This window comes from Talpa occidentalis, unplaced genomic scaffold, assembly GCF_014898055.3.
Source record: "Talpa occidentalis isolate TD23 unplaced genomic scaffold, MPIMG_talOcc4v2.1 talOcc4.7, whole genome shotgun sequence".
Classification (NCBI taxonomy): Eukaryota; Metazoa; Chordata; class Mammalia; order Eulipotyphla; family Talpidae; genus Talpa; species Talpa occidentalis.
The window spans coordinates 2,325,218-2,349,748 of NW_023605083.1; the positions used below are offsets into that span (position 1 = coordinate 2,325,218).

Consider the following 24,531-nt stretch of genomic DNA (forward strand, 5'->3'; position numbering starts at 1 on the left):
CTGAAACTAGCCTGTTATTGACCAAGAGGTTAATAAGGGCAAGTGGAGGTGGCCCTAAGGAGGAAAATATCATCTTATGAGACTTCAGGTGGTTTTAACTGATGTCTAGGCAGTGAGAGGTGCTCTCCTTTGAGGGAGAAGGAACCATCTGCAGGCCTGGGATTCAATGTTTCTGAATCCCATCCCAGATGTCAGTCTTCATCGGGAACCTGATTTTGTTCTAGACTTTCTGACTATGCATTCAGACTCCTTCCGCTTCCATTTCCATTTGTCTGCAAATGTTTATATTTGCATTCTTAGAGGATATTTTGCTAGGTATAGAAGTCGACGTTGGCAGTGATTTTCTTTCATCACCTGGTAAACATCATCTATTGCTTTCACTTTCATCATCATTACAGCTCTTGTAACTAGTCTTTTTTTCTTTGCTTAATTTTTTTTTTCGACTTTCAGCAGTTTTGCTATGGTATGTGCAGTGCTGTTTTTCATTTTCCTTATCCTGTTTGGTGTTTGTCTGAATGACATGCTTATCATTGCTGAAATCCCCGCAATCCGTACTTCATCTAAGTACTCACCAGACATTACTTGACACTGCTAAGATGACGTGGTTTGATGTGCTACTGAAGTTCTGTTGGTTATTTCCCCTTTATATTTCTCATACTTTTTTTGGAGTAAACAGCCAAAGACTTAATGAATGCTGAAGTGGTTGCTGATGGCTGTTACTCTAACACTGACTTCTGCCATTGCTGGGCCTCATTTAACATTGGTGGTGAAGGGCAGGCTGAAAGATGTTTCTAAGCTTTGCTACAAACCAGGTGAACCCGATAAAATATGCACACAATGTACAAACAATCCTGTTATTTATTTATTTTGAATAAAAAAGTGGCCAAGATAACAATACTGATGGCTCTGCATACAAAACACAACAGATTCCAAGTCATCTCACATGTACAAAATGGCCCTATGTACAGCACTGGAGACCCGCAGCAACTCTGTTAGACTCTTACCAGAATCGTATGCGCAATGCAGGGGAAATCCAACTGTAAACAAGTTAAAGTTTTCTTTAACTAGATGGTTGGCCAGATAACTGGCAAAGAAAGAGGATCTGTTATCATTTTCTTTAGTTGCAACTAAAATAAAGTAAGGTTGCCCCACAACTGTGTGTTGACAGACACCTCAAATTTTCATTTTATTTTCTTGATCATCTTCCCCACTTCAAATTTCTCCTAAAGCCTTTGTCCTAAAATTAGGCCGAAGTTTACGCACTGGAGAAGAAGGCTAAACAGTGCTAACAATATGGCATGGTCTGGTGCAACCCACAAACTCAGTTCAGGCCAAGAGAGAATGTGGCCCTCCTCTGGTCATTAACTGTTTGCAGCTTTGAACCCACTGGCAAGAGCGAGCCATGCCTCATCTTAAAGGTGGCAGGAAGTGACTCGCTCTACACATCATGAGCACCTGCTCTGTGCAAGGCACTTTACACTAGGTGCTGCAGGAACTACCAAGATGAGGTGGACAGTCCCTGCCCTTGAGGAGCTTACAATCTAATCGTGAACGCTATGTACATATATACAAAGAAGAGAAACAGCCGATCTGGTTTGGGGGGGTATTCCAACCCAAATGTATCATGAAAGTGTTTTTTTCTTTTTTTTAAAGTTTAAGCACTAAAAGTCTAAAAACACACCATCTACTCAGATGGTAAGAATTAAAAGACCATCTCCTTTCTACAACCTTAAGCTTTTAGATGCCTCTTTTTATTTTAAAAATGCCATCTGTAAACATCCACAGAATGTGAAGCCAAGTGTAAAGGTTAGCACAGGCACTGGGTAAACATAAAATATATATCACTATGCACAACACACTTATTTTCCTATAAAGTCTTATTTCCGTATAAACAAGTTTGAGATTCACTTTCCTTTCATCCATTAAGGTACAAATCTAAATCGGAGCCTTGAAAAGGACATAATTCATTTAATTTTGCATTAGTGCCTAAAACAAAACGCTCTAAACCTTACCAGCCTGTTAGTCAAGTGTAAAATTGATAAAGTATAAAAGGTTTCCAAGCCCTCACCACTGTGACCATTTCACAGAATCTCTTAATGAAAGGGTTTCATAATGGTGAGGAAAATGAATTTACCTTCGACGTAAGATTGAGCGTTGTGAAATTTAATTCAACCCGATGGTCCACACCTGTAATTAATTATACCAGCGTGAGAAGACCCTCCCCCTCTCTCCAGCACCGTGTGGATAAGCAACGTGACGTCACTGTTAAGTGAACAGGCTGACTGGCACCTCGATTATATGTTGTCTCCCCTCTAGAGTATGGTTATAATGCCAAGAACATGCAAGACAAGAATAGCTGGATTACCTCAATAAAAATAATTTTAAACAGGTTGGGTCATATAATCAGAAGGACGCTGGAGAAGAAATATCCATATGCCAGAAGGACGAACTGCTTTACAGAACATCTTTATAACCGTCTTTCCCGATTCATGTACTGCTTTCCACAGCCAACTTCCAGAAACAGTCTGGTCTAAAGAACTGTGCATGCAGACAGGAGGCTGCTTTTATCAGCAGCCTCGGCCCGGCCGCCAGCCCTGGTGACGGGTTGACGCCTGTGCGGGGAGCCCAGCTGCGCGCGGGCGCCTCAGGAACAACTCTTGCTGCGCCCGGTGGGCTTACGCTTCCCAAAGACAGACGGCATCCCGCGAGCTGGGGTGGGCATGCAGAGCAGATGTCACGGCCTTAACTCCAACATCCTCATTTAGCTTCCAGAAAAAGCTGCTGGGTTTAGTAACAAGGAACCCGAGAGTGAGTCTAATTCTGCTGCGCGTTGCCAACTAGAACGTTCACTAACAACTGACATGAAAGCAACTCACTTCAGCTAGCGCCTCAGAGGCAGTTTCCACATGTGACGTCGCGAGGAGGAAAGCCGGGTTCCCCCACGGCTCAGCCCCGCTCACGGCTCAGCTCCAGCAGGTCCGAGAAAGGCAGCGAGAGCAGAGCCGCGGCCGTCCCGGGAGGGGGAGCGCCGGCCGCCATCCCGCTCGCCCGGGGGCGCTGCCCCACCGCCAAAGACGCCAGCACCTCTCCCCTGACTTCGGTCTGCCGCCTCTGCCCCTCTGCCCCGCTGTTTCGCTCTACCTGGACTTCTTGCCTGACAAGAACACTGGCTGGGGCGGGGCGCTGGCCAGGGTGAAATCTAGCACACGCCAGTCCCACGTGCAGCTGTGGGTTATGGACACCCTGACAGGGAAGCAGGAAGGGTGTGAGTTTTGGAGAAAACCAGACAGTTTACTAAGATGCTGTTAACAGCTGACACTACCACCTTGAAACATTCTCTTCTGGGGAGGGAGACCCGCGACGTCAGACGCACTGTTAGCTCTGAGGGCGTCCTCAAGGGGAGGGGCCCAAAGGAAGGGGAATCCCTGAAGGCCCTGAAAAGGCAAGGGGGGGTCAGGGACAGGACAGGCCCCCAGACACGGACCTGGGGCAGATTTCCTGGTTTCATTCCCGGAAGTGCTGCAGCCCCCTAAACTCCGAAGCAGCTTCACTGCTGCAAGGCGGGCAGGCGCCCCTGAAACCAGCACTGCGCTCCTCGTCACAGGACCCCCAAGCACCCGTTTCTTTCTCATCATGGCCGATACCCCGGCAGTTACCACAGGACGTGTTCCCTTTCCATTACCGCCCTGCGTCCCTCGACCTAACTGAGCCGTCAGGCTCCGGGACGGGCCCAGCCCACACACTTCAGCAGCCACGGTCTCAAGCTTTTGAGGCGGGAGAAGCAGAAAAATGTCACGCTGCGCCAGTGGCTCTGATGCTTCTGACACTGAAAAGTGACCGGTCGCTGGGGCAGCTGTAACAGCAGGTAGAGGCTGCTGGAAGTCCGGGCGGCAGACACGCGAGGACTTCGGAATGAGCGTCACGCCATCCGCCTCTCATCCAGAACAGGGGAACAAGCGAACCACGGGCGGCGGGCCCGGGGCGGGTGGCGCCTGGAAGGTCTGACTGCTCGGGACCTTTGCTCCCGAGCTGCCGCAGACAGCGACGTCGCTTCCGCCGCGTCTCCCACGCCCATGCAGCCACTGCTGGAATAAACTTGAGACCCGCACGGAGGTCAGGCAGGCGTGGGGCAAGCGTGCAGGGCATGAACGCACAGCCTGGAGGGGCTAGTCTGCACTTGGGTCACACCCACCACTGCCATCCGCCCCGCGAACCGCAATACGCCCCCTGGGGAGATCCAGTCTTCGGCATGGTGGTTGCCACATTTATTCCTGGACCTATGAGTAATTCGGGGGAGCCTTTTTAGCTTAGTTCCTAGTAGTTAAATGCTCCCCCAAGTGCACAGCTTCTTTTAAGTAAAGACTATAGTGGTGGCAGCACAACCTTCCCCGACAAGAACAGGTCAACAATTAAGAACAAAATAGTGAAACTGATTATGCCAGGATCACCAGCCTGCAGCGGTGCCTCGACGGCAGCCTCACTGTGAGGAGACGCTGCTCGCCACCATGACCACCACCGCGGCCCCCGCTGGACTCGGGACTGACTGCGACGCTGCCTGGTTCTCTCTCAAAAATCGATTGAACACGCTGACCAGCAAGCCTGCACACTCAGTATCCTTGAAATCACCACCAAGGCGAGAAAGCAGAAGACACCGGCAAACACAAACACATGAGACAAAACACACGCGGCCAGGAAACGAGGCATCCTCATGCGGGGCGCCTGGCACCAGGAAGGGGCGCAGCTCTCCGGTCACCCAACGCTCACTGGTCCTACAGCGAGGACACCGGGTCACTGAGGAGGCTGAGGAGGGCAGGAAAGCACTGAAGAGTGAATCACGACAGCAGTTGGTAATGACTCAGAATTTCACTTCTTGCCTTTCCCACCAGGTTTTCCAGAGATAAGCGCCACTTCAAGACGTGCGTGTCACATGCCCGTTGGCCAGCACAGACCCCAAGGCACGTCCTTAAACAACCCAGGAATGGGGCACTGGAACGCCACAGGGCCCAGCTTCTATTTTCGGTTTTCAGACCAACATCCGCCACCACCACCTCACAGCCCGCAGGCAACAACCTGTATCATGGGCCCCAGCACCTTTGCAGAGATGGCACCAGAGTCCCAGCATCTGCTTGTGAGCACCCTTTCTGGAAGTCTCTGGAATCTGTATGCTACTGTACCGTATAGAAGTGAAATGTCGTGAAATGTCCACCTTAAAAATCCTGGAAGTGTTCATTTAAACTAAAAGGGGAAAGTATTATTTTTTTTACAAATCTCCTCTAGGTCAACACAAGCCAGTCTGAAGTAGGGCTGCGACCTGGAGACTGGACACTTGTGGGTCACGCACACAAAGGAGCTGGGCCAGGAGGTCTGGAAACACGGAGATTGTTAAACACAAGCCACAACTTAGGGACTTGTAAGAGTCACCTGATTTTTGGACACATTAAAGCTGTCTACAGCCTTGGCATCAACCTCCTAAAAACAGTTTTAGGAAAACATTTTCAATATACATGGAGACAGCGGGGGGCGGTTATAGGTCTGCAGCTATTTGTTAAGAACAAAATCTCAGGCCCAGGCTTTGTTTACACAACTTTAATAGCTGTCGGTACACGGAATACCACGTACGAGGTCATCTAACTGCCACGGGGCAGTTCCAGACCAAGGGAAGGATGAGAGCTTGCTCGGCCCAGCCACGTGCTTATCCGACCCTCTGGAGGAAATCCTCCTGCCCCTGCAAGCAACAGGGCGTTCTTTTTGTTCAAACTGTTTCGGTCAATACACTTGAAAAATAAGTGTTCCTCACTGGCTAAGAAGCGTGCATGGCCTAATGCTCCTCTCAAAATGACTTAAAATCCCTGCCTTCAGCCGTTTCGAAGCTCCCCTTTAGTCCCTGGAGACAGGGCATGACTCCAGAAGTAAGTCCCAGGCCCTGCTGACAGTCTGGAAGAGGCCTGTCCACGTCCACCAGGCTGCTCCGTGGCCCGGCTCTTCAGGCTCGGGGCATGTTCGGTGGCAGAACACCGGCCCTCTCCGCTGCCCCGCTCCGACGTTAGAAAACGGGGGAATCGCAGAAAGGGCAGGGGCTCTGCAGTAACCTCTTGATCCAGTCAGGATCTGCGGAGGAGACAAGCGGCATGAGTGTTAGCTTGGGGAAGGCAGTGCAGGGCTTGAGGGCTGAGCCGTGGGCCTTCTGGCCCCAGCCATGACCCAGGGCAAAGCGCCTCACCCGGACACTCCGAGCAAGCCTGAAATGGAGAGAGAACAACACACAGCTGACCCTGTGGGGCGGGGTGCGGAATGCTGTGTGGACAAAAATGCACATGTAACTTTGACTCCCCCAAACCTAACCATGAACAGCCTGCCGATAATGTGGCTACCGGCTGGGGGCTGCACCGGGTGCCGAGTGGGGTGTCTGTGTGGGCCTTCTGGTGAGTTCTGACGTTTGCAGCGCGTGAAGGATGCAACAGACTACCAGCGTCGGTGGCACATCTAGCCTTTTCTTCATTCTTGTGATATTTTCAGGCTACCAAGTTCTCGTGCGAGTACTTTCAAGTTTTTGTCCAAAAAATTTCTGGCCTATTCACTGAAAAGATCTGTGTCTGTGTGGAGCCCATAGTTCAGACTGTCCACGGGCCAACTGTACTTTGTCATCAGCGCACATCCTTCCACTGTCAAGGTGAACAGAGACTCTTAGAAGTAAAAGCTGTGGACGCCGGCTCCTTGCAACAGCCCCCCTCGACTCTGGGCGGAAATGGGCTCCCTCTCTCAAGGCTGCGTGAGGCCCAGCCATCACTCGGCGGGTGCGGTGCTTTTTAAATAGGTTTCAAGCTCCTCCCGGCGTCCTGCCTAGACGGCACACAGGCCCAGCCAGCCTCTGGCAGGTCCCAAAACAGCTTCCAAACAGTGCAGTCAGAGGGGCAGCGCAGGGACCACGGGAGACTAGGTGCGGCTTTGGGAGCTGGCGGGGGCACCGGGGCTGGCTCCCACCGCTGGCCCTCTAGGAGGCAGCGCTCTCCAGCGCACAAAGGCAACATGGCACAGGCGCCACCACGAAGCTTGGAGTCGGAAGCTACCACCTCGGTAGCAGTCAGTTTAGACAACCATTTCGAATAAGGACACAGTTTCACCTAGAATGCGTGTTTCAGTTTACTTGGACCACAAATTTCCACTAACACTTGGGCGTGCATCCACACTTCTATGTGCTGGGGTCTGACTACTGAGAGCTCATTTGGTTAGTGTATGATTAACAGATCTCAGCTCGTAAATATGACATTCATGGCTATTTGAATCACTGATTCCTTGCTCACGTCTACGGTCTTATTTCCAACTAGTGATCTCAGAAACATGGGCTCCGCCAGTGTGCTCTCAGGAGAGAGGAAGCAGAGCCACAGACACTGACCCCCTCCACGCCCACCCCAGGAGAAGCGTCTCTGCACGCACTGTCTCTGCTGAGTTTTCACCGGAACGTGTGCCACCTGGGACAAAGGGACACTTTCAGGGGTGGCTAACAGTAACAGAACGGCAAGTGCAGCCCCACCTGCTCTCACACACCACATTCCGGTCATCACTGTGGCTTCCAGTGACACGGCAAAGAGCAGCATGAACCTGCTCGCAGCCCTGACGGCAGGAGGCCAAGCAGGTGGGGTCAGAGCTGGGCCCGGGACCCGCAGGCTAGGTGCGCTGCTGGCCGCTCGGCCGCCCGCTGGGCAAGCACTCACCCTCTGGAGCTGGGTGGCGGGCGATGCTGTCGTGGAGCAGACACCGCCTGTATATCAGGCTCTGGCAGGACTGGTAGGTTAAAAAGCACCTGAGGAGAGAGGGCTTACAGTTAGTTCGGCCAGCACTGCGAAGGCAGGGGAATGTTGGGGACTCTGCAGTTAATTAAATACCCCTCATTAAACAAGGGAAAGGACAAAACAGTTCACAGATTCGGGGCAGCAATGTGTCGCTGTGCATATCGAAGCTCGGAGGACCCCCGCCCCCATTAAGTAAAGGGGAAGGGGCTATGTCGGGCCACAGAGCGAAGAGACAAAGCCACGAATCCTGCAGGCGCTGCCACTTCCGTCCTGCACGTGCAGCCTGGAGTCTTTGGTCTGTCCCGGACCCCGATGTACTTTGCATTTTGATATGTTAAGAAACCTGGCAACGTATATTAAAAGTTATTCTTGTTAGTGGTCTTGGCACTCTCTTTAACCTGACAGTACAGTGGGGAAACCCAAAGGACACAGCAGACAAAACTAGTGGCACAATAAAAGGGGTTTTAACAACATCCGAGTTCAAGGCCACGTGATGACCGTTCAAGGACCAGGCAAGTCTGAGCAGGAATAACCAACGAGGGGCCACAGCTGGGTTCTGCGGGGACAGTTTCCCGAAAGCTGTTAATCACTTAAGCCACATAAGCAAGGACCAGAAAAGTAGGGGAGGAGAAGTGGGGATGGTCCAGGGCCCAGACTTGGGCTCACGAAGAAGGGTCACGTCTAGGGGAAAGCAAGCACCCCTGCTCACTGGAGAAACCCACCAGGTGTTCCGGCACCAACTTCAATCAGCAAAAATGGAAGTAACTTCTGTGGAAGAACCTGAGACACAGAAATGTGTCGTAAACCCGGACCCAGCCCTGCCACCTACCAAGAACTCAGGAATGACTTCCCTCCCCCGTGGAACTGTCATGACCACCCACGCAGGCTGGCCGTGAGGATGCCCACACTGGACGGGGCACTGCGCAGGCAGCCAGGCACACTACGCCGCGGTCGCACTGGTCGTGTGTGGCTGTTACCACTGCAGCTACTCCAACACGGCCTGTTTCCTACTTCCCCCTTAAGAAAAAAGTCTGAAAAGTCAAATTAGGAAAACTATGGAACACAATAAAAAGTCTAAAAAATTCAAACATCCATCAGTGAGGGAGTAAATACTGGAACGTCCACACAATGGAAGTTTCTACAGCCCTTAAGAATGGGACCCATGTGTCGGTGTGGAGAACATCAACGGTATTTTGCTAAAAACCAGCAAGTGCTTAAGGTAGTGTGTGTAGCACAATTCCGTTCTATTAAAAATTAATTTGAAAAACAGTGCTGACCACGTGTCAGGCACTGCACTACAAACAGGAAGAAAACAACAAAATTTCCTGTGCTCATGGAACTTTCCAGTTCAGATGAAAGAAACACAGAAAGTAAAGACTACAGCAATTATTACTGAGGATAAAGCAGAGGGGGAAGAAATGGCGGGGGTCAGCGGGGTGCCCAGGCAGCAGGGCAGGAAGGCCCTAGCGATCAAGGGTGCCCGAGGCGTGGGCAGACACCGTTGGCGCAGCATGGAGGCAGAGAGGAGGACCCCCCAGCACCCTGAAGCCGAGGGAGGGAGGGAGCGGGGGCTGGAGGGCGTACTCCAGGAATGGCTGAGGCCATCTCGCCCGAGGGAAGCGAGCAAGACCTGGACAGGGCCACGGGGTGGGGCCGGGCAGTGTGGTCTCGTCAGTGACTGGAAGACTTCCGTGACTCTCCTCATCAGAAACAGGTGGCCCCAGGGAGTTCTGAGCGGGGGTGAGCTGATGAGTTCTAGCAGGATCTATCACAGCGCTGCTGAGGGAAGACCAGAGGGTCAAGATGGAGGCAGGAAGCAAAGTGGCGCTCAGCAAAGAAGCAACTGCCATACATCTATGTGGGAAAATTCTTGAGCCTTCTGGAAGCAGATGACGGGGTGTCAGACTGGGACTGCAGGCAGTGAGAGGCTGGCTTTGAGCCTGAGATGCCCAGTAACTTCCCAACGCTAGCGAGGTGGCAGGTGTCTGTGGGCTAGGGGAGGAGATGTGGGCTAAAGCTCTGGGGTAAGCCACCAGCGTGGAGATGATGTGCTGTCCCAGAAGAGACACTGGACCATGACAAACGCACGTCGGGCAGCTACTGTGTCCAGGAAGCCAGGTGATGGGAGGAAGGGGTGACCCCATCTCAAAAGCAGCTCAGAGACCCGTCCAAGGTGGACACAAGGCCGCCTCTCAGAGAGGCTGAGGAGAATGAGAACGCCTATCTTTTATTATAAAATTAAAAGCAGGCATAAGCGTTTTTCTATTCTACTCTAACAGGTATTACTTTCCCAATAAGTTTTAAAAAAATTAATGCTATCCTGAAGAAAAAGTGTTGCCAAAATAAACCGACCTCCCGGGGGCGCGCCTGCATACGGATGACGCAGAAAGCAGCTCCTCCCAGCTCCTCCCACTCACCCTGGACTGCACGGGTGCCGGGTCGGCCTGACGGTGGCTCATGCCCACAGCTGGAAGCGGGGCAGAGCCAGGCACGGGCTGTGCTTACCGGAGCCAGATGTGGCCATTGGAGCAGACTGCCTGCTTGCGGTCTGTGAAGGGCAGGATCTCCTTGCACAGGCTGCAGTGCTCGGGGAACGTCTGCTTGTTCATCTTCTTCGAGATGTGTCCAATCAGCACCTAGCAAGACGGAGCGGTGAGTGCCTGAGCGGCCAGGGTGGCGTCCTGCGGCAGCAGCCCACCCGCACGAGGACAGAGGGCGCACGCAGCGTGCCCGAGACAGGAGACCGGCAGCGCCGCGCGGCCTGGCACGCTGGACAACCTGCGACGCATCTCGCCGGCTGAGAAGCGACCCCGCCAGGCCTGCGGTGCGGGCGAGCTCTGACCACTGCGGGGGCCTGTTCTGAAACCCGCCACCTCGTTACCTGCCTTGTTCTAGCTGCCTCCGAAACAAAGACTTCCGCGTTCTGTGAGAAGACAAAGTTAACTATTATTTATAGTTTTGATTTTAAGGAGGAAAGCAAAATTGTATAGGCAAAGCATTACACGAGATACTAACTTTGCAGAGCTGTACAGATGCCTGTTCTGCAAGGAAGATGTGCAAAGTGAAAAGATGATTAGGATCAAAAAAGCAGCAGCTGCCGTTGGGTGGCGCAGAGGCCGAGCTGGGCCGCAGCCCCACGCAGAGCGGGAAGGGGCGGGCCCGGCCCGTGAGCTCGCTGCCCGCATCGCTGTTCTGTTGACAAACCCCTCGCGGGCTCTACCATTGGGAGGCGAGGGCCACACTGACCCTTCAGAACCACCCGGTCCTGCTAGCGGACCTGCCATCCCTGTTAAGACTCGGCGCGCACCTCAGCACTGGGGGAGCCCTGTGAGCCCACGAACCCGACACTAGCCCGCTGACGTTCTGAGAGTGTCTGTCCAGAGCTCAGAAGTGGATGACAGTCACTTACCCATGCTGCACAGAACATGCAAATCTGAAGCGGATTAATTTTTGATCTTTTTGATCATTAGCCTTAAGAGTGTGGACTTAGGGCCTCCCTGGTGGCGCCAAGGGGTTACGAACCTATGAGGCTGTCGCAGCCTCTGCAGCACGAGTTTGATCCCCAGTCTGGGAGCTACCCACATGGCGCAGCAGACCTTCTGTCTCGCCCGCTGCTCCCCTCAGCAGTGTATTTCAGTCAATCTGCCTGTTCTGTTCCCCACTCTGTCTCTGGTGAGTCCTCTCACCCCTAACACCTCTGGCCTGTACCCACATTCTCGTGTGCATAACTAAATCTTAAAAAAAAAAAAAAGAATGTGGACTTAGGGGTCCTCGTGGCAGGGATAACCACCAGCCCCCGCCTTTTCTAGACAGACCGAATGCCCCGAGAGGGGACAGACACGGCTCAGGATCCTGCCGTCGATGCCCACCCTGTACCTACGGAAGCACTGCCTCTGCTGCCTGGCATGCCCTTCGCTGGGCCACGCTAACCCTGCCTTTGCGGTGGGGCGCCAGCCCGTCCTCTGGGGCGCATACTGGTTCCTGGGGGACAAAAACTTCTTACGCTTTTTATGGATAAAGTAGAGGTTCTTGGAGCACATACACAGGCGCGCAGTGCATCTGCGGCACCAACATGCCGTGGGCAGTGACAGGGACGATGTCTACGTGGTGGCGGCTGACAATGAGTTTCAACACGCCGCGCTCTCACGGCACGCGGCGCTGAGTAGCGCAGAAACAATTTATGCTCCCCGGGGAAGGCGTGACAGTCTTCATTTCATGCACGCGCTGGGAATTTTTAAGACATGAAATACATTTTTTTAGGTCAAAACTCAGGTGCGACCGACGGGCTGGGCACACCCTCCCCTGGTAAGGGGCGCCGGGCGGGAGAGGCACTGGGCCTGGGCTCCTGGCGCGGCCGATCATCCCGACCAACGCCCACCGCCGATTTTCTAAATATCTCTGTTGACATTTCATCGACTCTTAAAATATCCTTGCTAGTCCTATGAAACAGCAAGAACCAGGAAACTCTCACCAGATGCAGTACACACTGAACTGGTATTTAAAAGCCGTCGCAGCTGGAAAGTCAGGGGCGTGAACAGAGCATCTCGGCCGCCCTTGAGATGACAGCCGACAGCCTCCGAGCAGCACGCGCACGCACACGCACACGCACACACACGCTCTCTCTCCCCCCGCCCCCGACAAGTGGCGCGTGGAAGGTTTGGGCTGGGGACGAAGACATGTAAATTTACCGCCTTCAGTGACTGGGGTGAGACACTCTGGGCAATGAGGACCCGCGTCCACCCCGGAAGAAGAAGGAGCGCAGGCTTCTGTGGTGCCGGGCCGCGCTTCAGGACTCAGCAGCCGTAAGGCCCCAGCTGAAAGGCCCCTGACTGACATGTATGTCTAACACTGAGCTACTCAAAGTGCTACTCAAAGGGTTCCTTTCTGCAGGGACTCTCAGAACAGCAGGGTGCACTGGGAACCTTTAAGTGAGGTACAGGGTGTGCAGTATTTCCCCACATTTGGAACCCTAGTGTTCTGTGAAACATATTTTGAATACCTCTCATTGTTTCAACATCAAATACAATCGTGCTGCCTAGTTTTGTTTAAAAAAAAAAAAAGTGGGCCTCCCCAGTGGCGCAGCGGTTAAGCGCTGGGCTGCGAAGCTGCCCACAGCCTCCGCAGCACCGGTTAGATCCCCGGCTGATGGCAAGGGTCCCACATGGCGCGCAGACCTCTCCTGCTGCCCGCTGCTCCCCTCAGCAGTATATTTCGTCTGTCTGCCTATTCTGTTCCCTGCTGTGGCTCTGGTGAATTCTCTCACCCTCCCGCGCTTCTGACTGTACCCAGTGCTTGTATAAATAAGTAAATCTTAAAAAAAAAAAGATTAAAAAAAAAAAACAGTAATTTATATGCGCCTTGACTAAATTGGAAGGCCTCTTCAAGTCCTTTCAAATTGAATCCTCTCCACCCGCCAAAACCCTCTGGCAAGAGCAGGGGCAGGGAGCCAGTTCTGGGCACCCACCTCCCCTGCTGTGGTGACCCCAAGCACTCAGCTCTGCTCCAGGCCCTCCAGGATCCACGAGCCTCACCTTGCAAACTGCACATCAAATGAGGCAGCAGTGAGAGAGGGGCAGAAGTAGGGTGTCCCCAGCACTAATCCGCATTTCCCGTGCACTCCCCGGCACCTCACACTCCCCAGTTATCTACACAATCAAAGCAAAAGCTGCACTCCAAGAATTCAGCTCCGGGCACTCTCTCGCGAGACACACTTTCAGCGGCAGTGAGCCTGGACACCTACCCGCGCCGTCCTGTCGTCGTACTCCTCGTCAGACATCAGGAAGTTGCAGAGCCCCCGGGTGGGGATGCTGGTGTTCTCCGTGATCCAGGTGTGCAGGTATACCTCCCCCAGCACGCGCTTCATGTGCTCCCTGGTCAGGTGCATCTCCACAGCTTCGATCTTCCCCTGGATTTCCAGGAGCTTCTCTTCCATGGGCTCCCGGCCCCCAGCATCGCCAGACTGGGCGAGGGAGTCGTCGGTGGGGTCGTCCGGGTCCCCGTCTCTGCCTGGCTTACTCCCCTGCTTGGAAGACGCGCCTTCTTCTTGCTGCTCATCCTCGGTGTTGCCCATCCCAGGAGAGTCCACCAGCAAGGTCTTGGAGTCCTCGTGGGCGGGCTTCCATAAGGCTTCGGAAGGCGTTTTCTGCATCGACTGATACAATATCCTCAGAAGGAAAAGTTTGAAACGCCAAAAATAGGTGGTCCCGCTGCTTTCGATCTTTTTTTCCAAAGCTTCTTGTAAAAACTGAGGGATGTGTTTGTCTCTCAGGATCTTCCAGCGCACCAGGTCTATTAAATCTACCTGCTTGAAGAGATTCTGCACCGAAGATTCCAGCAGCTGAGCAGCTGCCTCTTCGAAAGTTTTGAGAGTAACAAACTGGACCTGGTAGTTCTTGTTCACCGGGTGGAGGCCGTTGACCATGCCCTCCGTTGTGATGACGGCCAGGTAGGCCCCGCAGGGGCTCACTGCGATCCCGTGTGTTCTCACTGAGCCGAACACATCCGAGAGTTTGATCAGCTGGTGTTCAAACTTTAGTGCAACATCCGTGAAGATGGGAATCAGCTGCCTGACCTTCCCATCGCTGGAACAGGTGTAGACCGTCCCGTTCTGCTTGTCTGCAGTCATGGAGACGATGGGCAGCGAGTGAAGGCCTGTGACGTGGGAGTTGTGCACGTTCAGGCCAGCTCTGGAGATGAGCAGGAGGCACCAGAACACGTAGGAGCCCCGTGCGGCCACCACCAGGCTGCAGCTGCACTTCTGGTATGGGTGGTAGAGGGGCACGCACTTGATGCTGTGCACTGGCAGCTGGTCCATCTCTTTCCACAGGACAACAGGCTGCCTTAGAGTGAAGTAGCCTTTAACTGCTTTGAGGTTGACGGGAAGAATTTTCACAGGTCCGAAGGCACTCCCCACGATGAGGCCGCTCATCTTCCGATTGTTGTGCTCATATTCCCACCAGAACAAGACACTCGGAGAGCTGATGCCCGACTCGATCGTGTTGCACGAAGAGATGGACTCCTTCCCGACGAAGGGCAGCTGGAACTGCCACACGGCGATGTTCCCGTTCTCAAAGAGGACCGCCAGGAGCACGCTGCCCACGTCCCGGCACTCGTTGTTGTGCTTGACCTGCTGCGTGGTGCAGATGCCCGACCACTCCATCCGCACGGGCGTCTGCATGCTGTGTCTCCTCTGGAACTCGGCAAAATCCGCCAGGTTGCCCTCCGGGGCCTCGCTTCTGGAGAGCCTGTAGCTGGTCTCGAACAGGCGTTCTCCGTAAATCTCCGTCAGGTCGACTAGCTGGACCCACTGCAGTCTGCTCAGGTTCGCCTGGACGGTCAGGCGGTTGTCCATGGTCAGCGCGGCCAGGAGGCACCTGCCGTTAGCGTCACAGCCCATGGGGGACCAGCTAGTGTATTTGAACCCTCTCATGGGCGGCAAGGCCTTCCCCTCCGGGTTGAATGCCCTGTCCAACATGAAAGTCTGACTGACCGTGGGGTCTTTGGAGGTGGCGAATTTCTCCTTACACTCTGCCACTTCCGTCTTTGAGCCAACCTGCAAAGAAGAGAGAAAACTCTCAGATAGATATTCCACTCCAGGAGGAACAGGTTCGGTGTCCTGGGGTGGACGGAACGCTCCTGCCACATAGGCGCTGTTTTGTATCAGTTCGGCTCATTTTGCTGAGACGTGCTTTGATCAGACCAAGCACATGTCTAAGGGCTCAATGAGCATCTACTCAGGAATGGCAACTTTTTTAAGCATCCGAGTGAATGTCCCTATCCACAGCTTGCCTCCCACCCTCTGGACTGGACTCGTGAGAGCTGACAGAGCACTTGGCTGACCCAGTCACAAAACAACAAAGGTGTTAAAAGAGTCATGAACACATCTGTCTACGCAGGTGTCTGATACAATTAGATAGCTCAACTTTTAGAACTTTTTTTGTGTGCTATAAAAGCCAGCTTTTTTCCAACTGAATTTCATTTGTAAATAATGCTGACGACCAGCTCCGCCCGTTCTGCTCACCCCGCCTCGAGGACAGCGCCCACGCCGATCAACCCTGGTGCTTCCCCAGCCTGGCCTGCACCGTGCACTCTCCTCCTGCCCGAGCCCGGCCCTCTCATGCAGCCCAAGGCCTCCAGTGACCTAACTCCCGGTCACTCCCCTCCGTGTCTGTAACACACACGGGCAGTGCTCCTTACTTAGGGCTAAGCATGGCGCGCTCTTTAAGAAGAGCTTCAAGGGGTGTGAGAGACGGAGGAAGAGATAATGACCAAAGGAAAGTGGCCCAGAGTTGTCATGAAAGAGGCTAAAACCGAACAAGAGCAGGTCAGCTGAAACACTGTGTCTGTCATGTCAGAAGCAGGAAGAGAAAAGGCTCACAGAAAGCAAGCAGAAGCCGTCAGTGCACTTTGGTGTCAGTCTCCCTGTACGCAGAAGCCCAGCTTCAAACTGGAAAGGGCACGGCAAACAGGATGACAAAGGAATCCAAGCCGTGACACGTGGGCACTAATAGTCACTGTAAGTCTAAGTCCCCACGCCCAGAGGACTTCCTCTCCAAGACACCGCGAGAACCTGGAAGATGCTGCCCTCAGAACCTCTCGCAACATTCCTTGCTAAAGCCTGGACAACAGAGAATGTGTCAGAAAACCAGAGTGCAATAGTTTAGAAGGACCCCAAATCATACACAGGTAACAGAAGCGGCAGACCGTTAAGCCTGACAGGGAAGCACATCTGTCAACGCCACCAGGTGACGGCTGTGTGCACACTGCAGCGATCCAGGGCCGCGAGCGAGGGTAATTGGGGTTACCGAATCACGTTCTTTCTTCCCGCTAAAGCCTAGATGACAGACTAGACATGCAAAGTGAAACTGATCCAACGAATTAATGAATGACTAACTTTACTGAAATTGTTCCCCAGAAAATGCTCCCTTGATTGTCCCTTGGAGAGGAGTTTGGAAATGTCACATATTGTTCCTCACCTCCCTGGAACAGGCAGGAATAAATGTCATGGCCAGGGAGCCACTGCAGCGACTTACTTAACCAGAGTTCTCCAAACTCGTTTTAATGTTTCCTTTCTTTAAATGATAGAACCTTATTTGGGAAGTGTCATCCTTTATCACCCTAGAGAATACCCTGGAAATAATGTCTTGGGCAGTACATCTTGATTTTAGAAAGGCATTTAAGACAGTCTCTTGATACACTTAAGGTCATGCCGGAAATTCCAATAAAATAGAGGCAGAGTGTGCATGCCCGTTAATAAATAACGTTGATCAAAGCCCCGAGCTTTGCATGGAGAGAGAAATGTGACAAACGACACAGTGAAGCACAGCACCGTGATGGGAAACCCGCGCTGACAGACGCCTGGTACACGTCCCCGCTCTAGCAATATCAGCTCTGGGCCTGCGCAAACTGCTTAACCCTCCTGGCCCGAATGTCCTCATTTATAAAAACAAAAACAGGTCAACAGTTAGGAAGGTTAAATAACAGGTAAAGCATATACTAGTGAGTGCTCCATAAATGTTAGCTATGATGATTTTTATTAATACTCTCTGAAGGGCTAAGTAAATGTCAATGAGACCTTTAAGAAGATGTAAACTACAGGGGCGATACAAAGTCCATCAAATCTCCTCAAACTGTAAACTGAGCAATGATCCACAGAATAGGTAAACTTGCTACAATGAAACACTACTACTGAGTTGGAAGTAGACTTACAGACCCCATAACCCAAACCAGCAGCACAGGGTGAGATAAAGGAGGATCCGCCAGCTGGTCCCACCGGAGTCGGGATGCGGGATGCGTAGCAGGACGGAGCAGTGTGGGTCCTGACCAGTAGGGAAAGTCCTTATAGTTTTAGGATTAATGCAAAAGGCATATATTAGTTTGAGTTAGCCTGCTGCACCTCCCCCAACTCTGAGAGAGTACTCAGAGGTGCAAGGAGCACACCACTGAGGAGTGCAGCACCCAGAGGTCATCCCAGCCAATCATTTCACCGCACGCTACCCCCCCACCCAGCTGGCCACCCTCACCCTAGGAACTAGCATCCAGCAAATAATGTATTTGGAGCTATTAGATAGTATGTTTCTTGAGGGCAGGATGATGATTCCCAAGACAGATAATAACTATTTAACTTCACGTAGTAAATGGAGTTAATACGTTCCAATGCTACTAATCACTGATACACAATACAATTAGTTATACATTAACAGAATCTGGAACTAAACACATCTAGATGATTTACTAAATCAGTCCAATGAGAAGAAAATTTGCAACTATTTTTTTAACTGCGACTTATTCTTAAACCACTATTTTACTGCTTTGCAAATTTAGATCTTTCACCTTTATGCCCCTTTATGCCACATGACCTCAGAGTCCAAACAGTAACTTGCAAAGAGCTGATAATTAGCATTACTATATAACTGCAGGTTTTCCTAGAAGATTATAATCTATGTAACAGAATGAGGAAGCAAAGCCTGAAGGGGGCTCAGCATCCTGCCCTCTAGAAGTGTCTCTGCCCGAATCGTGACAGAGGGCCCAGAACCTGCATCTTTGGGTGGCGCAAAGGCAAGCTGGACAGCACCAAGTAGATTTAAATCCCCAGGGAGGGGCCACAGTGGAGCCATCAAAATACTGATTTAGACTTCTTTACCACCCACCACCCCCACCCCCAGGGTACCAGCATTAACCCACAGAGGCCTCTTTGAGAATTGCAGGGACAAGCCGGCATTCATCCACCAGCAGCCCGGTCTACCAAGTCTGCTGACTGACTACGGTCTGCGTGATGTGCATACTAAGGAGCGGGACAGAGGGGCAGAGGCCACTGCTTACTACCAGTCGGGCTACCTATCAACAATGAGAGGGACAGACAAATCTCCCCTGGTATCTGAAAGCAGAGTTCCTATGAAACTTTTCACAAGCAAAAATGGCATACAGCAAAGAAGGAACTGCTGTTCATTTATGTGGGAAAAGTTTTGAGCATTCCCACCCCTGCAAACCTGCCGAATCACATCAAACTACACACAAAAGCTAAAGTAACAATAGCACAGAGTAAAAGCAGGAGCGCTGGCATAAGGACAAGCCTGTACAAAGTAATTCCCAAGAAAACCTGGCAGCGCATCCTCACTTGCCGAGGTGTGCACTGCTGCCGCCACTAGCATTTTCTAAATGGCTGCGGCAAAACAAAAGCTAAAAGCTATTTCCACTTTTTGCCTTTTGTTGTAAAAGTGAAGATTCTGTTTGTATTTCTATCAGCAAAAATGAGTACACTAATGTAGGTCACTCGTAAAAGTGAAGTATCATTACGGCATTTTTCGAAAAGCAGGGGCTACCTGTTTAAAGATTTCCTATCACTTGATGGCAGCTGTGGAACTGATGGAGTCAAGCTGCTCTCAGAATACTCTGGAGCTCTTCACAGCTACAGGGACGCATCAATCCAGACTCTTATTCCTTTATACCTGTGTGGCTGTGTCTTTTACCTCGAGCATTCACGGTGCGGCAGGAACTGTGACCTGGATGTCATCAGTTGAGTGTGTATCCACAGACATGCATTCTATCTTCAAAAAAGTTCTAAACAAGGTAGGTGTTATTCCCCTTCAAGGGACTGGTCTATTCTTGCTCTTGCTCTGACATTCAGTCTCTCCATCTCCATTTTGCACCGATATAACGCGGGTTGCCCGACTGTGGGTCCTCACCCGCCAGCTTAAAGGGGACTTAATGCTAAACTGCAGACACACACAAAAAGTGGATAAAAGGTTTATTTACAAGGGAAGGGGAACTGGGGAAATGAATAACTCAGGGAGAAAAAGAGGGAGATAAGTTCGTAAATGCGTCCTACCTGTTCTGCGGACCTGGAATCCCAATGAGCTGGTGAAAAACCGAGCACGCCATGTGGCCAAGGTGACGACCCCAGGCCACTTGGCTGGTTATATACTCAGAGAACATCTTTGCTTAACTCTGCCCTCAGGTCCTCGCAACCCTCCCTTTGGGGATCGTGGGATGTGTAGTTCCCAGTGTCTTGATGGAGTGGGGGTGCAGCCCACAAAGCCTGCATGGAGTTTGCTCAGGACACCCTTTCCCCCTAACACTTGGACTTCACTCTATGTGCGCATGAACACTCCAGAAACAGCAAGTTCCTTTTCAGCAGAGGATACACCTTTTAAAACTCCCATTTTTCTTGAGTGATTTTTAATTTCATAGCATCACCTACATCTGTCCCCCTGACTTGTTTATACTTGAAGCGATTTGTTCATATCTTCTCCAGGATCTTGGAGGCCTTAGTCATACAAGTTCACCAATGATCTAATTCAACAGTTGTCTGTATAAAACTGGAATTAAGTATGCCATAAAGTGGCTGGGCTCCCCGCCCCCTATCTACTTTGTGCAGAGTTACAGTTAACAGTTAAAGAAAACACTTACTTTGGGCCTCCCTGGTGGTGCAAGGGGTTAAGCACCGCACTATGAGGCAATCCGCAGCCTCTGCAACACGAGTTTGATCCCTGGCCAGCCAGGGAGCAACCCACATGGCACAGCAGACCTCTCCTCTCTCACCCGCTGCTCCCCTCAGCAAGTACTTCGGTCAATCTGCCTGTTCTGTTCCCCACTCTGTCTCTGGTGGATCCTCTCACACCCCCCCAACTCTGGCTTGTACCCCAGCTCTTGAATGCATAAATAAATAAATCTTAAAAAAAAAAACCCACAACACTTTAACATGGATACTTCCCTACTTTAACACAGAAGATACTTCTCTGTGTATAGATACATATCTTTTCAGTGTGTCTCACCGCATGATGTTTACATTGTTATTTGTCCACTGTAAGTTCTGTGAGGGTGGGGACTTTGTTTCAACACAGCTTTATTTCCAAAACCTACAGCAGCCCCTTGCACACAGACTACACTTTGATAGACCACATAAGTGCACACAGATCCACAAAGGAGATAGAGAAAACTTTTCTACTTCTAAGCCACTAAAATGAAATACCTGACTCACTGCTGCTTTTCAGTGATTTTGAAAATGGTGATTATTAAAACAGTAAAATCGTCGGAGCCCTAAAGTTCGGACCGCAAACAGTTTACATGAAGCTGAAAGCACTCAATGTACAGCGACTTGGACTTGACCTTTAAGAACTGCATTTATTTCCAAACTCCACCCCTCTCCTCCATCCCAATTCCTTGCCATTAAGGAAAAACTGGAAAGCAAACGCTGAGGTCCGGTAGCTTCCCCTCTGCCCAGGGTGCGAAGCAAGAACCATTTATAATACAGTCGCTGAAACTGTTAAGACAATGGGAGGATCACTTTTTCTTCTCCGGAGTGAAAGAGGCATAAGAGGAGGGCGCAGCAGCGTAAACAAAGCCAGCCAAGGGCCTCGGGGAGTCAGCCCCAGACAATGGGAGCAGCGGTACAGGCAGGTCTGGGGTTGGGTCAAGAAGGGGTGGAGTCTCGGAAGGCGAGACCAAGGGTGATCTGCGCCGGTAACAGGCCAGACGCACCCGCCAGAGGAGGACCAGGGTCCTTATGAACCTCCCAAGACACAGATTGTGTGTGTGTGTGTGTGTGCGCGCGCGTGTGTGGTGTCCCCTCTCGCGAGGGGGGCGTGGGGGATCCAGGAGACTGGACCCAAACAGCTGCGAGGCTTTTTGTTTGCATTCCAGCCGCGGCGACTCTCCTTTCCCAGCTCCTGGCGCGGGGTGCGAGGCGGGGATCCCGGGACGAGACGCGGGGCTGGGATTCCCCGGGGGCCGGGGCCGCCGCCGCGGCGCGAGCCGAGCGCAGACCCCGAGGAGGGGCGCGGGGCCGACTTACTTTGAGGAGGCAGCTGTTGAGGGGGGCGGGCACCGAGGTGCGGTGGATGACCAGGTCCTGGCCGGGGTTGTGCACATCGCAGATGAGCTCCAGCACCGCGACGCTGCGGGCCGTGGACACGGACACGCGGTGGTCCTCGGACCAGGCGAGCGGCTCCAGGCCGCTCACGGGGTGCTGCAGCTTCACGGCCGGCTCCCGCCGAGTCACCAGCAGGCGGAACGCGGCGCTGGGCCCGGGGGCCGCGTCCGCCTCTTTCCCGCCCGCCTCGCCGCCCCCCTCCTCGGGCGGCGCGGGCCTGTCGCCCGCGGGGCCCCCCCAGGCCTTGTCGGCCGCGCTCATCTCCCCTCAGAGGCGGAGGTCGGACCCCCGGGCGCGCCAAGCCCGCGTCGCCGTGCCGCCGCCGCCCGCCGCCCGCCGGCCCCCGCGCCCTCCGCGGCGGTGCTCTCGCCGCAGCCCGAAGCGCCGCCGAGCCAGGAAGGACCCCGCGTTGCTAGGCGACCCGGCCCTGCCGGGTGGCCGCGGCGCTGCCTGTCTGGAAAACGCGCCTCCTGGGCGGGCGGGCCCCGAGGCGCCCCGCTGCTGGGACCCGGCTCCGGCCCCGGCGCTGCGCGTCGGGCTTGGGGACGCCGCCCGCGGGGAGCAGGGCGCGCGGCCCCGCGCCGTTCAGGCAGCGTCGCCGGCGGGGACGCGTGTCCTTCGCGGCCCCGGCCCGGGCCCCCGCGGGGTCCTCGCGCCGAGCCGGCGCCGGTGCCCCGTCCCGGGCCCCGCGTGCGCCCGCGCCTCAGCCGCCATGGCCGCCGCCGACGGGGCGCTGCTCCCCGAGCCGCGCGCCGCCGCCTCCAGACCCCGCCGGGCCCCGGCGAGGCGGGTGAGTGCGGACCCCGGCCCGGCGCGGCCTGCCCCTGGCCGCGGCGGGGCCCGCGAGCGCGCGGGGAGGCGGCGAGGCCGCGCCGGGCCCGCGTCTGAGGCGCCGCGGAGGAGCACGTGTCGGGGCGGGGGCCCTCCCCGCGCGCCCGGGGGGAGCGGAGCGGGCCGCGGGGGCGCAGGGGGGCGGGGGGCCTTGCCCGTGGCGGTGGGCGCTGCCCTGGGTGGGTCCGGCCTCGGCCCGCCACGTCCCTCAGCCTCGCGGCCCGTTTCCGCGCCGCGAGCGCCCTTGTGTCGGGGACGACGACGCCGGAGAGTCTGGACGCGTCTTTCAGAGGCTTCCGTGCGTGATGGGGAAGAAAATGCCGCTCCTCGGTGGCGCCCCCTCCCAGGGAGGGGGGTGAGGCCTACACTGACCCCCAAGCCTGAGCCGAAAGCCCGCTCGCGGGGATGCCTGGTTTGCTCCTAGAAAAAGAGGCTGCAGGGGTGAAAGTCTCCTAAAACCACAAGTTGCATCGACTGGGAGTACCGTCTCAGGCCAGGGAAGATTTGTGCGTTTCCTCTCGAAGGCAACACATGATCCCGTGGAAAAATCTGTTGCCAAGGCCCAGGCCGTTCGGTTTAGCCAGCGAGTGTACTGAGCTGAGGTTGGAGGTCAGGTCGGCTGACACCCACGCCTGGACTCTCTCCTTGGCTTCTTTGCTGATAATTAGCTGTAGGAGTCGGAGGTTGGGACTAAGGCGTTTCTGGCAGCCAGTGCTGTGGCTGCATTTTGGGGGTGGGGTGGGGTGGAAGGGGATGTGGGAGCCTCTGGGCAGGTGGGGTTTGGAGGAGGAGAGCGCTGGGATTAGAGGCCAGCCCTGCTCTGTCACCTTCGGGAAGTTACTTCACCTCTCTGATCCTTACTATTCTTGTTCGTGAAACGGGGTCAATCAATTATACTTTTTCTAAGGTTATAATAAAGAGAGCGTGAAAATATGCATAGACTATGTTTTCTGGCCCATAGGGCAGTTAGGAAAGGCCAGTGGTAAAGAATAAGTGAAGTCCTATTGACTCCATTTCGGGTAATGGAGTTGCTGCGTTGGGGGTGCTTGTGTGTGTGGAGAGGTGCTCACTAACACTGCTGCCTGAGTGGAAGAGACACCCGGGGCGCCTGTGTGCCAGCCGAGCCCCTGTGACAGAGGGTATCAGAGATGTGGTGGTGCTGCCAAGTGCCGCGGCCTCGTGTGCAGATACTTTTTTGACTGTGGCGTGGAGAATCGGGGGTATGCTGAGCAAAGTTGCCAGGAGCCAGGGGGTAATATGCTGGACTTGGACAGACCGTCATGGCTTAGATGGTGCTGACTTGAATGCTGTGCAGAATGTTTTCTTTCTAGAAAGGTTTTTGCATTAGTAAGTTCATACAAACTTCTTTCAGGAAGTTCAGAAGGCAGTCTTAAAAAACTCACCCATAAGAGCCATACTCAGGGATGACGGTTGACATTCTGGTGGCTTTCCCTCCCAGAGAACAGCTCTAGAGCCCACAGTGTTATTGTCAGGCCCTGGCTGCGGAGTCGGAGCCTGGGCGGAGCCCGGAGATGGCCTCAGACTCGGCCTCAGTGTTCCCGTCTGAAACGCTTGTCAAGTGGCGTGACTCCAGGACCTGTGAGGACTTAGCCTCCTCCTGGCGTGGAGTGCCTGCTCGAAGTCTTCCTCAACACCAGAGACCGGCGCCCAGACTCCCGAGTCCCTTAGGGCCCTAGAGGTCACCTGCTGTCGTCCCCTCGGTTACAGGCATGGGAGCAAGTCAGAGGGACGGGCCTTGCGTAACGTCGTGCAGCTGACTCTGAGAAGACCCGGATGCCCACTGTGGGCCACCCTCCCGGCTCTGCCCCCCTTAACCCTGCAGGCCACAGTGGCGTTTCTTCTCTAGCTTGTGCTCCCGCAACCCCGCGCCCTGCCTCTTCTCTGTACAGACGGAGCCTTGGATTCCGGCTGTACATCGTGTCTCTGTTCTGTGGCCTCCTCAAGGGCGTGCCCGTCGCTCAGCTCCGTGACGTCACAGCCAGACCGCTGGAGAGCTGTTAAGGATGGCATGAGGGGTGT

General features: G+C 53.7%; 2 protein-coding genes across 3 annotated transcripts in view; one reads left to right on the forward strand and one right to left on the reverse strand.

The window, feature by feature from the left end:
• Positions 1 to 357: 357 nt before the first annotated feature.
• On the reverse strand, positions 358 to 21,921 carry GTF3C4 (general transcription factor IIIC subunit 4). Its single transcript, XM_037492924.2, has 5 exons — positions 21,583 to 21,921; positions 13,531 to 15,342; positions 10,296 to 10,426; positions 7,713 to 7,801; positions 358 to 6,108 (listed from the first exon to the last, which is right to left on the reverse strand). The coding sequence occupies exons 1-5, from the start codon at positions 21,919 to 21,921 to the stop codon at positions 6,044 to 6,046; spliced, it is 2,436 nt and encodes an 811-aa protein (XP_037348821.1). The 3' UTR covers positions 358 to 6,043.
• A 451-nt stretch (positions 21,922 to 22,372) lies between these two features.
• DDX31 (DEAD-box helicase 31) overlaps positions 22,373 to 24,531 on the forward strand; it is a 63,541-nt gene continuing 61,382 nt past the window's right edge. For both annotated transcript variants that reach the window (XM_054689214.1, XM_037492930.2), the window contains exon 1: positions 22,373 to 22,450. In XM_054689214.1, the coding sequence (XP_054545189.1) occupies positions 22,373 to 22,450 (78 nt within the window). The remainder of the gene's footprint in view (positions 22,451 to 24,531) is intronic.